The sequence below is a fragment of the Rhinoraja longicauda genome, chromosome 3 (genome assembly GCF_053455715.1).
Source record: "Rhinoraja longicauda isolate Sanriku21f chromosome 3, sRhiLon1.1, whole genome shotgun sequence".
Classification (NCBI taxonomy): Eukaryota; Metazoa; Chordata; class Chondrichthyes; order Rajiformes; family Arhynchobatidae; genus Rhinoraja; species Rhinoraja longicauda.
This window is the reverse complement of record NC_135955.1, coordinates 71,399,291-71,413,866: the sequence shown is the minus strand read 5'-3', so window position 1 is coordinate 71,413,866 and position 14,576 is coordinate 71,399,291. Positions and strand designations below refer to the sequence as shown.

Here is a 14,576-nt window from a genome sequence, read left to right as displayed (position 1 = left end):
GCTGGAGAACCTAGGGTGATGGAGGAACTGAAGGAAATCCACATTAGGCAGGAAATGGTTTTGGGTAGACTGATGGGACTGAAGGCTGATAAATCCCCAGGGCCTGATGGTCTGCATCCCAGAGTACTTAAGGAGGTGGCTCTAGAAATAGTGGAAGCATTGGAGATCATTTTTCAATGTTCTATAGATTCAGGATCAGTTCCTGTGGATTGGAGAATAGCAAATGTTATCCCACTTTTTAAGAAAGGAGGGAGAGAGAAAACGGGTAATTATAGACCAGTTAGTCTGACATCAGTGGTGGGGAAAATGCTGGAGTCAATTATAAAAGACGAAATTGCTGAGCATTTGGATAGCAGTAACGGGATCGTTCCGAGTCAGCATGGATTTACGAAGGGGAAATCATGCTTGACAAATCTACTGGAATTTTTTGAGGATGTAACTAGGAAAATTGACAAGGGAGAGTCAGTGGATGTGGTGTACCTCGACTTTCAGAAAGCCTTCGACAAGGTCCCACATAGGAGATTAGTGGGCAAAATTAGGGCACATGGTATTGGGGGTAGGGTACTGACATGGATAGAAAATTGGTTAACAGACAGAAAGCAAAGAGTGGGGATAAATGGGTCCCTTTCGGAATGGCAGGCAGTGACCAGTGGGGTACCGCAAGGTTCGGTGCTGGGACCCCAGCTATTTACGATATACATTAATGACTTAGACGAAGGGATTAAAAGTACCATTAGCAAATTTGCAGATGATACTAAGTTGGGGGGTAGTGTGAATTGTGAGGAAGATGCAATAAGGCTGCAGGGTGACCTGGACAGGTTGTGTGAGTGGGCGGATACATGGCAGATGCAGTTTAATGTAGATAAGTGTGAGGTTATTCACTTTGGAAGTAAGAATAGAAAGGCAGGTTATTATCTGAATGGTGTCAAGTTAGGAGGAGGGGGAGTTCAACGAGATCTGGGTGTCCTAGTGCATCAGTCAATGAAAGGAAGCATGCAGGTTCAGCAGGCAGTGAAGAAAGCCAATGGAATGTTGGCCTTCGTAACAAGAGGAGTTGAGTATAGGAGCAAAGAGGTCCTTCTACAGTTGTACCGGGCCCTGGTGAGACCGCACCTGGAGTACTGTGTGCAGTTTTGGTCTCCAAATTTGAGGAAGGATATTCTTGCTATGGAGGGCGTGCAGCGTAGGTTCACTAGATTAATTCCCGGAATGGCGGGACTGTCGTATGTTGAAAGGCTGGAGCGATTGGGCTTGTATACACTGGAATTTAGAAGGATGAGGGGGGATCTTATTGAAACATATAAGATAATTAGGGGATTGGACACATTAGAGGCAGATAACATGTTCCCAATGTTGGGGGAGTCCAGAACAAGGGGCCACAGTTTGAGAATAAGGGGTAGGCCATTTAGAACGGAGATGAGGAAGAACTTTTTCAGTCAGAGGGTGGTGAAGGTGTGGAATTCTCTGCCTCAGAAGGCAGTGGAGGCCAGTTCGTTGGATGCTTTCAAGAGAGAGCTGGATAGAGCTCTTAAGGATAGCGGAGTGAGGGGGTATGGGGAGAAGGCAGGAACGGGGTACTGATTGATAGTGATCAGCCATGATCGCATTGAATGGCGGTGCTGGCTCGAAGGGCTGAATGGCCTACTCCTGCACCTATTGTCTATTGTCTATTGTCTATTGTCCATAAGTGTCAAATAAACTTGGTCAAAAAATAACAATGCTTCAGCTTGAATAGCACATTTTGTCTTCATTCAAAATCTTCCACTTAATAAATTCCTGGATCAAATTAATTACAATATAATTATTTGAAATAATTATAGTAGATTAACAACAGATAGACAAATTATTGGATTCTGAATAATGACTTTTTTGAATGATGATAGGTTTGTACCAAGTAAACAAGGGAACATGAATGGGTCTACTTTGCGCTAATCAGGATTATGGAAATGCTGATGGGAGAAAGATGTAATAGTTGCAATGAGCTTATAACGAATAGGTTCAGAGCTATCATTTATTTTCTGAGCTGGAAAAGAACTGGAGAAGATAATGTTATAATGAAGAACATTTCTGGTAAAAAGCAAATTGGAGAAATATTACTACTTCAGGAATAATGTAACTGGTAATTATATAGTATATTAATGGGATAGTAAGTAGTGGGCCAACAAATCTTTTCTTTGAGGGCCCATTAACACAAAATACAAAAGTGTAGGAAGGCTTGACATTTATTTGCTATTATAAAGACTTGCTTCATGGTGAACAATCTTTCTTTCAATGGTGCTTTATTGTCGTGTGTGAAATTCTTTTTGCATAGATCATACATGCTTGAGTGGCCACATTTTGGCGACATTTACAAATCGTCCAAAGTGGGTCCACGCGCCTCGATGTACCGGAGTGGTTCCTGATCCAGGTAAGCCCCAGGCTCTGCAGGACCTTCTCCGTTGTCCTCGATCAGCTCTCCTTGCCTGACTGCCTTTGTGCCACAGGGGCTTCCCCTGCAGCCAACCTTAACAGTGCTGAAGGCAATAGCCCGGTACCACTCCGACCGGCCACACCCCACCAAGCTCAGAGGCTTCCGAGATTCCCCCCTGCAAGCAAGGCCTGACGATGTGCATGGCTGCAGGGGCCTCGGCCGTTTCCCCCTACATCCTGCAGTCCCGCTGGGTCTTCCTTTGTTTTGCCACCAGGTTTCATGAGCAAGTTCCCGGCTCTGAGGCATCCTGGGAGCCTTCTGCCGCCATGAGCATCCCGGCAGCCTTCAGGCTCTTGACCACAATACACCAAGGAAATAAGGCAAGGTTGGGCTCAGGCTTGAGAGTTTGGGGAGAGGGCAAGAATGTTAAGATCATAGGAAAGATCAGCCAGCCAAGATTGATATAGGTGGAGGGAGGAGGAGAGGAGGAGGGGGGGGGGAAGGAATGGAAGTAGATTGGGGGACAATTGCAGAATAAGTGTAACCTACAGATAAGAATGATGACTGATTTCTTGAAGTGGGTTAGAATTGCAAATGGGGGGTAGGGAGGGGTTGTTGAAACGCAATGACAACTTTGTCAGAGAAGGTAGTCGGCACAGTGAGATGGAGAAGCCTAGAAGAGATACTTTACCTGAGAGAGATTCCCTGGGGAAAGAGTGCAGGGCCTAGGCCTGCTTGGATAAGTATGCTTTAAGTAACAGTGAAGAAAGCTTCATGACCGCCTGGATGATCCAAGGGGCATACTTGCATGATAGAAGATCTATTCAAATGGTCACCAGGCATATATTAACATTTCCGATACAGAGCATAAGGAAGATGTGCAGACTGTATGGAACTAACCCTGTCCATAATTTTCCTTTACAAATACATTTTCACTTCATACTTTATACCAAGATATATGCAATGTGATCCATTGTTGAGGTTCTGCTGTTACAAAGAACATTCATCCAACATCTAAATACAGGAAGTGGTAATGTTTTGCCTGAGTCAGAAACACCTGAACCGAGGTCCAGAAAATGTAAAGCTCAATATTCCATCAGTAATAATGGCAAAACTACTCAAATATTAAACAGCTGGCTGTCTTGGAACCAAGATGATGATGACAATATATGTTATCTCTCTTTGATTGCATGAGTCATTAATATAGTAAGTACATATGTAGCTCTCACAATCATTTTAACACTATATAGCAGAAACCTTTGAAAAAGGCAGCATTGACTTTGAAACTCAGACCTCTTTGTCCTTCACAAATGCAGCAACTACTATGAAGCATCTTATCAGTGGTTACCAAAACTGCTAGGTGAGCCCTTTTGCCTTGGTCAGAGGACAAAGGTTTGTTCATCGTATACACATCCCAGACATCAGATATATGAATTTCCATTGAAGCAACATCCATTCTCCCTTACATGAAGTTGTATACAGAGTCCAATCAAACACAACTGAGCAACCAATGGACAGCTGCAGACTTGGGTAGCAAACTATCCCAGAACAAACTATAAAAAATGCAGCAAATAATTAATTCAGACGAGTAGGATCACAAGGTCAATAATTTTAAATCGCCGGCTTTATGTCAAAATATTTTCAGCAGTCCTTCAACATAAAATTATGAACATTAAAACTAAATGTCAAATAAGAGAAAGTTAAAATAAGAGGAGAAAGATATAGAAAAAGACAAACAAACATTTCTATAGCATTAATATTTTCCTCTTCCTTGGCAGACTCACAGGATCAAAGATGATTTGCTTTTACTCCAGTTCTAAGATGGCTGATGAGGCTGGAAAGGGACCTGCAGACTTTGCGAAGCATGGGGCAAAATAATCCAAAGTACCCCGGATGGGTTCGGCATTATAAATAACCAACCGTTAAAACGAGCACTTTCATGACAACATTGCAAGTCAGTTGGTCTGAAAAGTGTAGCAAAATCTATTGTATATCTTGGTTCTAGTAACACTATTCCTACATTTCAAATATTAATAATGAACAACAAAATCAACCATCAACATATTTTCCTGATATGGCAAGACTGGAATGTGTTACAATATAGAAGTGTTTTGTAAAGTTACTCTATAAAATATGTTTAAAGAACTGCATATATATTAAACATTTCAATTTTGAATATGTGGGAGTTATTTCAAACTGAATTTGCTATATCTGTTGCAATTGCTAAGCATTACTTCAAGCTTTCAATACTTCAAGCCCTAAACTTTGGTAAATTTCCAGAAGTTACTATGCAGTCACAATGGAACATAAAATAACTGACCATTGCGAACATTTGAAAAATCCTACTTCAGCAAAATTGCCTCAGTTTTTTATGATCACATTTGAGAGGCCTCAATGCCCTGCACATATTAGATGACCCTATAATCTCAAGTTTGCAGACATAGACATTTCCCAAAGGCAACAATGATAAACAGCAGCATACACACCGTAATCAGTAATCTTACAGGATACCAGGTACAGCTCCTTCAGGCTCTTTCCTTCCTTAGCTATGAATTCCACACATCTACAAAAAAACAAAATAAGGCACTCAGTTAATACAAATTGGAGTCAAAGGTTTAAACGATTAAGCAAACAAGAATTCCTGACACAATATCTGGTTGTAATTGATGAGATAAAGCAAAATGCCAAATTCTCTCTATCATTACACACTCTTCCAATCACAAGTACTAAAGCAACAATAACTCAATGTCACCAAAGGGAAAGATTGTTTTGTCTTTTGTTTCCACAGAAGAAAAACAATCGGGTTGTAACACCAGAGAATTCTAACTTCTCCAATGTTGACTGGGATTACCTTAGTGCAAGAGGCTGAGTGGAATTTGTAAAATGCATCCAAGACAGTTTTTTGAAGCATAATGCAGACCTCTCCTACCAGAGAGGGGGCTGCACTTGACTTATCAGAGGGAATGATGAGGGGCAAGTAACAGAAGGGTCTGTGGAAAACGCTTTGGGAAAGTGACTATAGTTCGGTAAGCTTCAAGGTAGTCATGGAAGTGGTTGGTCCTCAAGTCTAGGAAGGTAGATTTCAATAATGTGGGACAGAATTTGGCACAAGTAGATTAGGAGCAGCAACTTGAAGGAAAAATAATATTAAAAACATGAGAAGAGTAACATGAAAACATTAAAAGTAAAATAGTTCAGAGTCACCATGTCCCTGCAAGAGTAAGAAGCAAAGATACTAAGTTAGGGAACATTGGTTAACAAAGGAAATTGAAAGTTTAATCAAGAAAAACAAGGAAGTATATGTAAGGCATAAGAAATTTGTATTGAACAAGTCACTTGAGGTTACAACCTTTTCTTCCTAAACAATCATCATTTCTAACATGTCCTTGAAACTGTAGCCCCTTATTCTAGGAACTATCTTTGAAAATCTTTGCTAGAATCTCCCTAATGTTCCCATTCCTTCCTTTTAAGTGACGACCAGAATAGAACACAATCCTTTATCTGAGGTCAGGCCAGTGTTTTATAAAGTTTAAGCGTGACTTCCAAGTTTTTACACTTAATGCATCTATTGATATAGCCCAAAACTGTGAATGCCTTATTGACTGCACACGCACTCCTGGCTCCATCTCTGTCTACATTTTTTTAATGCAGTGCCCTTTATTCTACATTGCTTTCTCCCATTTTTTCTCACCAAAATGTAACCCCATAAATTTCTCCATGTTAAACTTTAGCTGCTATGTTTCTGCCTATTCCACCAGCCTGTCTATATCCTGCTGCAATCTATCTTTACAGTTAGTAATAATGTGCAAATTTTGGGTCAACCATAAACTTAGAAATGCGTACCAAAGTCCAGGTAATTATTATAGACCAAAACAGGATACCAGGTTGGATGGCATGGGATCCAGGGAAAGATAGCTGAATGGATAGAAAATTGGCTTCATGGAAGGAAGCAGAGGGTGATGGTGGAAGGTTGCTTCTCGGACTGGAGGCTTGTGACTAGTGGTGTGCCTCAGGGTTCGGTGCTGGATCCGTTACTGTTTGTCATCTATATCAATGATTTGGATAAGAACATGCACGGTAAGGTTAGCAAGTTTGCAGATGATATAAAAGTGGGTGGTTGTGAAAAATTGCAGCAGGATCTTGATCAATTGGCCAGGTGGGATGAGGAATGGTTGATGGAATTTAATGCAAAAAAATGTGAGGTGTTGCATTTTGGGAAGTCTAACATGGGCAGGACCTACACAGTGAATGGTAGGGCTCTGGGTGGAGTTGTGAAGCAGAGGGATCTAGGAGTGCAGGTGCATCGTTCCCTGAATTGGAGTCGCAGGTAGATCAGGTGGTCAAAAAGTATTTTGGTACATTGGCCTTCATCGGCCAGAGTATTGAGTATAGACGTTGGAAGGTCATGTTGCAGTTGTATAAGACGTTGGAGAGGCCACATTTAGATTATCGTGTTCAGTACTGGGCACCTTGTTATAGTAAAGATGTTGTCAAGCTGGAAAGGGTACAGAGATGATTTCCGAGGATGTTGCCAGGACTAGAGGGTCTGAGCTATTGGCAGTGGTTTAGGCTTGGACTCTATTCCTTAGAGCGCAGGAGGATGAGGGATGATCTTATAAAGATGTATAGATTAGTTAGATGCACAGAGTCTCTTGCCCAGAACAGGTGAATCAAGGACCAGAGGACATAGGTTTAAGGTGAAGGGGAAAATATTTAATAGGAATCTGAGGGGTAACTTTTTCACACAAAAAATGGTGGATGTATGGAACAAACTGCCAAAGGAGGTAGTTGAGGCAGGGACTATCCCAACATTTAAGAAGCCGTTAGACAAGCACATGGATAGGACAGGTTTGGAGGGATATGGATCAAAAGCTGGCAGGATGAACTAGTGTACCTGGGACATGTTGGCCGATGTGGGCATGTTGGGCCGAAGGGCCTGTTTCCACACTGTATCACTCTATGACTCTAACAGCTGTTTCATTATTCATCCCCCTCACCATTATTCACCCTCCTCCTGTCTGAAAAACCATTTACCCAAAACCTCTGTTGCCTGCGAGATAACCACCTTTCGATGCTAACCCATGCTAACCACGCTGTCAATGTCCCTTTTATGCTAAGTGCTTCAACGTTCCTTTCATAAGACATCTGGAAGTCCTTGCATTCCACATTATCTGTATTACTCTCAACAACTTTATCCATGATCTGAACTAAAAATTATATCAACTTGATTAAACATAATTTGCCCTGAACAAATCCACGTTGGCTTGCCTTGAGTAATTCAATTTTCTCCAAAATCCTGTCTTGCATCAATGATTCCAAATGCCATACTGAGGTTAAACTCACTGGCCTGTGGTTGCCTCTTTTGAGCAAGGGAATAACACCTCATGCTCTCTCATCCTCTGGTACCACAACCAACTGCACTGCCTATTTCGCCAATCACTGGGAGATTATAGTCAGTCATTCCATGATTTCCTTCCATACGTTCCTCTAAATCCTGGCATACATCCCATCCAGTCGTGGTGATTTAACTACTTTATGTTCTTCCCACTTATCTGATACCTCCATGCAATCAAATTTTAATGCATCCAGTGGCTATCATCGTTTGTACTGCACTTTGCTAATAGCTTATATGGGATAAAAATTGGGCGGCTATAAAGCATCCTAAGAGATTCGACTCATGTAAATAATTTAATTCAGAGTTCATAATCATCACTTGGGCTCTTTTTATGTCTGGAGAAGAAACATAATAAGAGTGTAAATCACAATTGCAACATCCCAGTATTTTTCCTGTTTGGACCACAACGCCTTCTTGAAACATATACAGTTGTGTGGATGGGCAAAATACACCAAACTCAAGGCCAAAAGAAACACAATGAAATAAGTTTTGGCATGTTTCTGATGATATTATACACTGCACAATGCAAAGAAAAGCAGTAAAGTTTGAATAAGAGTACAAAAACATAAATCACAGTATGTGTAATAAAGCTAGAAACACCCAGGCAACCATTCGTGAACTCTGGCGTTACAACTCCCATTACACAGAATACGTAAATCGTTTGTGAAAAACAGTTACTGTAAGAAATGAAGACCGTATAAGATAGTAAACAGTATAGATCATTTATCTAGAGTACGATATGAAATTAAACTATGTTGGCAATTGAAAACACATTCATTCAGCAATCAATGTTATGTAATTCCACATAGGGTATAATCAATGACAGAAATATATGTCCAAATAGATTAGAGCAGGCAAAAAACTCTGGAAATATTCAGGCAAAAAGTTGTTGTACCAACATGAGTGAAAACATGTATTAATATGGAGCAGACAGGTCCCATGAAAACTTGTAAAGTGTGCATTTGTCTGTATTTTTTCTAACACTTGGAAGAAAAAATAATGATTCTTAGCTTTCCAGATTACTTAAGCAGTACAACAGTGAGAAGATGTGGTTAATTAGCTTTTGTGTTGAAACCAAGCAACACTGAATATGCAATTGCTGTTTGTAAAAGTATCCTAATAAGAAGCAGCACACTAGAAACAGATGGGAGTGGAAGAGGGATGAGAGGGGTTAAAATTGGATAAAAAATAGACAAAGGTGTTATTACAGCATGGACTAGTTAAAATGTAGTTAGAATCTGATAATTTGAAGTGTTGGCCTGGCAATCAGTTACAAGTATATCTATGGATACATTTGTGATAATAAATCTACAACTTGGCAATTAGAAAGTACAGTCTAAATTCTTGGCAGCAAAAAGCAGCCCTGAGAGGCCTTTTTACTGTTTACAATGTACTCACAACCAAGAGAAGCTAATTAGAACTGTCATATATTGGTTATCATCTCTCACTTTCTAGGGCAAGGGACTTCAGATTACTCCAGAGTTTAAAGCAAATTGTACCATAAGAGACACTTAAATTACCAGACATAACTGCCCCTGGCCAGATTTTGTTACGAACGTATATTTGTGTCCGGAAAGTCTACAAGTCAGACAAAAAGACAGAGATAACAATACCATTTTCCGCCACTTCCATGACAAAATTTAATTTTCTAGGAGGCATCGCAAGTACCATCTTAGACCAATCTGTAAGAGTAAATATTCCTTTGATGTATTGGTTTAAACTGAAAGTGAAATAGGGGGTTGGTGTGGTTCTTCAGACAGCAGATTCAAGGGAATCATTTCAAACATCACATCCCATTATAATAAGCGAGTTCGGTATTCCGAGCATGTGTAGGTCATAGATCGCGGGAGCATAGAATTGTCGCCAGCTGATCTACTACGTGTAAACAAACCTATGTTTCATTCATTTTTTCCAGTTTTGCTGCATATAGGTAAGAAATTACTGTTTTCAAAACTGTTAATTTGGTGTACATATGGTTAATTAGTAAAAACTACGTGATTTGGTAGGTTTTTTTGCTTTATGCGGCGAGTTCCCCTCAACTCTCCCCGACCCTTTAACTTGTCCCAGAGCTGTGGAACCGAGGCGGCGGCAGTAGGTCTGGAGGCAGAAGCTGCCAGCGAAGGTTCACCGGACCGCTGATCGCCACCGACCCAGAGCCGGGACAAGGCGAGAGATTGCAGCGCCCCCTCGCAAACAACAAACTCAAGGAAACTTCCCTCCTCGTCGCCGCCGCTCACCCCGGGGATGCGGGGCTTCTAAACATCAACTACAGCACTTGCGTTTGTTCTTATTTCGCTGCGTTAGAGGGAGACGGGGCCGGGAAAGAGAGTAGAGCAGCGGCGCAGATCTCGCTGGCGCTGGGCGAGAGAGAGAGAGAGAGAGAGAGAGAGAGAGGGGAGAGAGAAAAGGGGGAGAGAGGAGGGAGAGAGAGTGTGGGAGAGAGAGAGTGGGGGGGAAGAGTCGGGGTAGAGGGAGCAGCGGGTGAGGGCGGGAGCACGGGGAGGGTGTCAGAGGGTCCGGTGAAGGAGTGCCGCCACTTGCGGGGGATGCTCCCTTCCTCTCTCTCTCTCTCTCTCTCTCTCTCCCCCAGCGCCAGCGAGATCTGCGCCGCTCCTCCATTCTCTTCCCCGGCCCCGTCTCCCTCTAACACAGCAAAATAAGAACAGACACAAGTGTTGTAGCTGTTCAGAAGCCCCGCATCCCCGGGGTGAGCGGCGGCATCAAGGAGGGAAGTTTCCTTGAGTTTGTTGTTTGCGAGGGGGCGCTGCGATCTCTCGCCTTGTCCCGACTCTGGGTCGATGGTGATCCGCTCTCCGGTGAAATTTCACCGGCAGCTTCTGCCTCCAGTCCCCGCCACCGCGGTTTCACGGCTCCGGGACAAGTTATAGAGTCGGGGGGAGTTGAGGGGAACTCGCCGCATAAAGCAAAAAAACCTACAGAATCATCGGTTTTTACTAATTAACTGTATATACACCAAATTAACAGTTTTGAAAACAGTATTGTCTTACCTGTACGGAGAAAAACTGGAAAAAAAGGATGAAACGAAGGTTTGTTTACACGTAGTAGATCAGCTGGCGACAATTCTACGCCCCCAGCGACCTATGGCCTGCATATGCTCAGTCGGAATACCGAACTCGCTTATTGTGTCGATGGTCTCAAATTCTGGCTCCCACAAAGCGACTAGTGTTCTGAATTGTAGCTCAAGGAGTTTAATCTAAACAAGCATCAGGAAAAGTAAATAATACGATTCATTTCTGATTGGGTCAACAGTGATGAAGGATTGAAATGTGGAAGGAAACTTTAAAACTTTATATTGCATGACATAATGTAATTCAGAACACAAGGTTAAAAATTAACTATGATTTTGTTTTCCAAACTGTTCTCAAATTCAACTAATGTATTTCCCTTTCAATGATACATGTACCTTGCGATCCATACTGTTTTTACATTATTTGTTTTCAAAATGGAACCAACCTCCATGAATTTATTTAATCTGTACTTGCAGCGCCGGAGACCCGGGTTCAATCCTGACTACGGGCACTGTCTGTACAGAGTTTGTACGATCTCCCCATGACCGCATAGGTTTTCTCCGAGATCTTCGGTTTCCTCCCACACTCCAAAGAAGTACAGGTATGTTGGTTAATTGGTTTGGTGTATGTGGAAATTGTCCCTAGTGTGTGTAGGATAGTGTTAATGTGCGGGGATCGCTGGTCGGTGCGGACTTGGTGGGTCGAAAGGCCTATTTCCACATTGTATCTCTAAACTAAACTAAAATATGTCTGAATAAGAACATATTCATGGACAATAGGGCAGAAGAGGTGTTCAAGAAAAGAGACAAGAGTGTTTAATTATCATGTGCACCAAATATGAACTGGAACAACAAAATTCTTACTTGCTGTTGCTTTACACCCATATTAGATGCAACAATGAGAATAAATATACAATAAACTATTAAAGGGTGGGCAGGCTTGGACTTCATTCCTTAGAGTGCAGGAAGCTGAGGGATGATCTAGAGTGCAGGAAGGAACTGCAGATGCTAGTTTAAACCGAAGATAGACACAAAAAGCTGGAGCGACTCAGCGGGACAGGCAGCATTACCGGAGGGAAGGAATGGGTGATGTTTTGGGTCGAGACCCATGATTGTATAGAGCGTGATTATAAAATCTTGAGGGGAATGGGTGGGGTGAAGGCACAGAGCCTGTTACCCAGGGTTGGGGAATCAAGAACTAGATGGCATAGGTTTACAGTGAAAGGGGAAAGATTTAATAGGATCCTAAGGAACAATTTTTGTGCACAAAGGGTGGTAAAAAATAACAAAGGCATGGATAAGGGTTTCAGAAGCAGATAAATGGAACAGTGCAGTAGCTGTTGGTGGATTTAATCATTGTTAAAAGTTTTGCTCAAGGTTAAGTAGAAGGCAAAGGCACATACAATGCCATGTGATATGAACATGAGTCCTGCCACTTGAAATAGTTTGCAGCTGTCAAAAAAGCAGAGATAATGATGTTCATTGATATGGCCCTCTTTTTTCCACATAGTGATAAAAAAAATATTTTTCAAGTTAAAGAACAGCCTTGTAGCACAAGGACTAATCTATCAATCACTATCATAGAACTATAGTGCCAGAACATGAGAATATTGCTGCATTCTCTTTAGGTATGAAAGCCAGAACCAATTTCATTCATGTCATCTAAACTCATTTTTTTTCAAACCTGATAAAACTGTTTTTTTCTCTCTCTTCGGTAGCAGATTACTTGAATGAATTGTTTTACAGTCGACTGGTTCGAAATAACTTAAACCACATCCCTGTATGACTGACTTCTCCAGAGGGAGAGAGGGTGGTCACAGAAAAGATGATCCATGACATTAGATTATAAAGTCATAAGGGATAGGGGTAGAATTAGGCATTGACAGTGACAGTGCCATGGGTGGACCGTCTGGAGGAGGCCACGAGAGGAAGAAGACCAAGTACGAAGAGCCGGTCATAGACTGCCTTAAGCAGGGCTGGAAGGGAAAGTGTAGGCCTGTCGAGGTTGGCTGTAGAGGTTTTGCAGGGCAATCGCTCTACAAAGCCTTAAGTGCACTGGGCATCACCGGAATGGAGTGGAGAAGAGTCATCAAGAACATCGCAGAGGCAGCAGAGAAAGCCTCGAGATGGCTCGGGATCAGGAGAGGAGGTCCATGGGGAGGAGCGAATGCCACCTGAACACAAGTCGTGGTCTGATCAACCACAGCTGGGTTGCCCGGGCGAGGGTCTCTGATGTTGAAAGACCCAAAACACCCAATGACCCCAGGTTACATCACTGATGATGTGTTCAGGAGCATCAAGAGATGCATTTTATCAATAAAGTTGTCTTCCTGCACCAGATGCAGCAACTTTAGTGGTTGGCTACTGATTTGAAAGTGGCAACCACTCTCTGGTACCAGTCTCAAATTGGTATCTGATCATGAGAGTATCGCAGTAAGTCTGATTCTATCCTCAGGGCTCCCTGCTGCTTTTTCTTGTATTCTTAGACCAAATATGATGCAGTTGTGGTGCCTCCGAAAGCAACATCAGATCTAGCTGGAGACAAAACAAACTGCAATATCAAGACTTGGGTTCCAGAAGCAATTGAAGGAATTAATTTGGTTCACACAGAGAAAATGTCATTGCAGTTAATTCTTTATATTCAAACATAAAGTAGGAAATGCTGCAAATATACAGCAGGTTAAATAACATTTAGTTTAGTTAAATGCACCAGGATCCAGTGAAAAACTTTTGTTGCATGCTAATCAGTATGCGAAAAGACTATACATGATTACAATTGAGCCATCCACATTGTATTGATACAGGGAGTAACGTTTAGTGCAATAGATAGTCCAGTAAAGTCTGTTTAATGGTAGTCCAAGGGTCTCCAGTGAGGTAGATAGTAGCTAAGGATCGCCCGCTAGTTGTTGATTCAGGTGCCTGATTGATTGAGGGAGAATTAGAGTTTAAGTAGGTGATCTTTAATCAGAACTTAAAATGTAACTAGCATCTGCAGCATTTTACTTTTGTTTCTTCACATTTAAAAGGCTTCTTTGCACAATTCAGATTTTAATTCCCATAATTAAGCAGAGTAAATAACATGGAAAATTGAAACTTTTGGTGTTGGAAAGTTTGAATAATCAAGAAGTGTGGATTAAGCAATTTTGAATTCACAATAATTAGTTGTCTATTACCATCATGGAAACAGCCGTAGGATGAAGGCAGGAGAATGGGGTGAGGAGGGAGAGATAGATCAGCCATGATTGAATGGCGGAGTAGACTTGATGAGCCGAATGGTAAATAACATTTTCTACCATCATTTTTCAATATTCTTTGTGCTCTACCTGCTGTACCTGTGTTTGGCTTGATTGCATGCTCATATGGTATTATCTGATTTGATTGGAGAGCACACAAACAACACTTTTAACTGTACCTTAATACATGTGACAATGATAAACATTAACCGCAACCTAACAAATGAACGCAACTGATTTGAATGTCATCGTTATGATTGTTCTAGCACTAACAAATTAAATCATAAGACAGTAAGTAAAGGTAAGGATCGGGAGAGTCAAGGACCATAAGGGGCAGCCCAGTGTTGAGACAGGGGTTGCTAGGTGATAGGTGGGATCAGAAATGGAGGGTGGAATGAGGCAGATTGAATTGCATGAGCAAGGATGGAAACAGCTGGTATGTTATACGTGGAAGCAGATAGGATTGGAATGATAGGGAAACTGAGCCAAGGGGAGAGGGGATATTAAAAA

At 41.7% G+C, this 14,576-nt stretch overlaps 1 protein-coding gene across 2 annotated transcripts in view; it reads right to left on the bottom strand.

Annotated features, from left to right (window-relative positions):
* fbxl17 (F-box and leucine-rich repeat protein 17) overlaps nucleotides 1–14,576 on the bottom strand; it is a 522,739-nt gene that overhangs the window by 164,447 nt on the left and 343,716 nt on the right. For both annotated transcript variants that reach the window (XM_078396384.1, XM_078396385.1), the window contains one exon: nucleotides 4,897–4,973. In XM_078396384.1, the coding sequence (XP_078252510.1) occupies nucleotides 4,897–4,973 (77 nt within the window). The remainder of the gene's footprint in view (nucleotides 1–4,896; nucleotides 4,974–14,576) is intronic.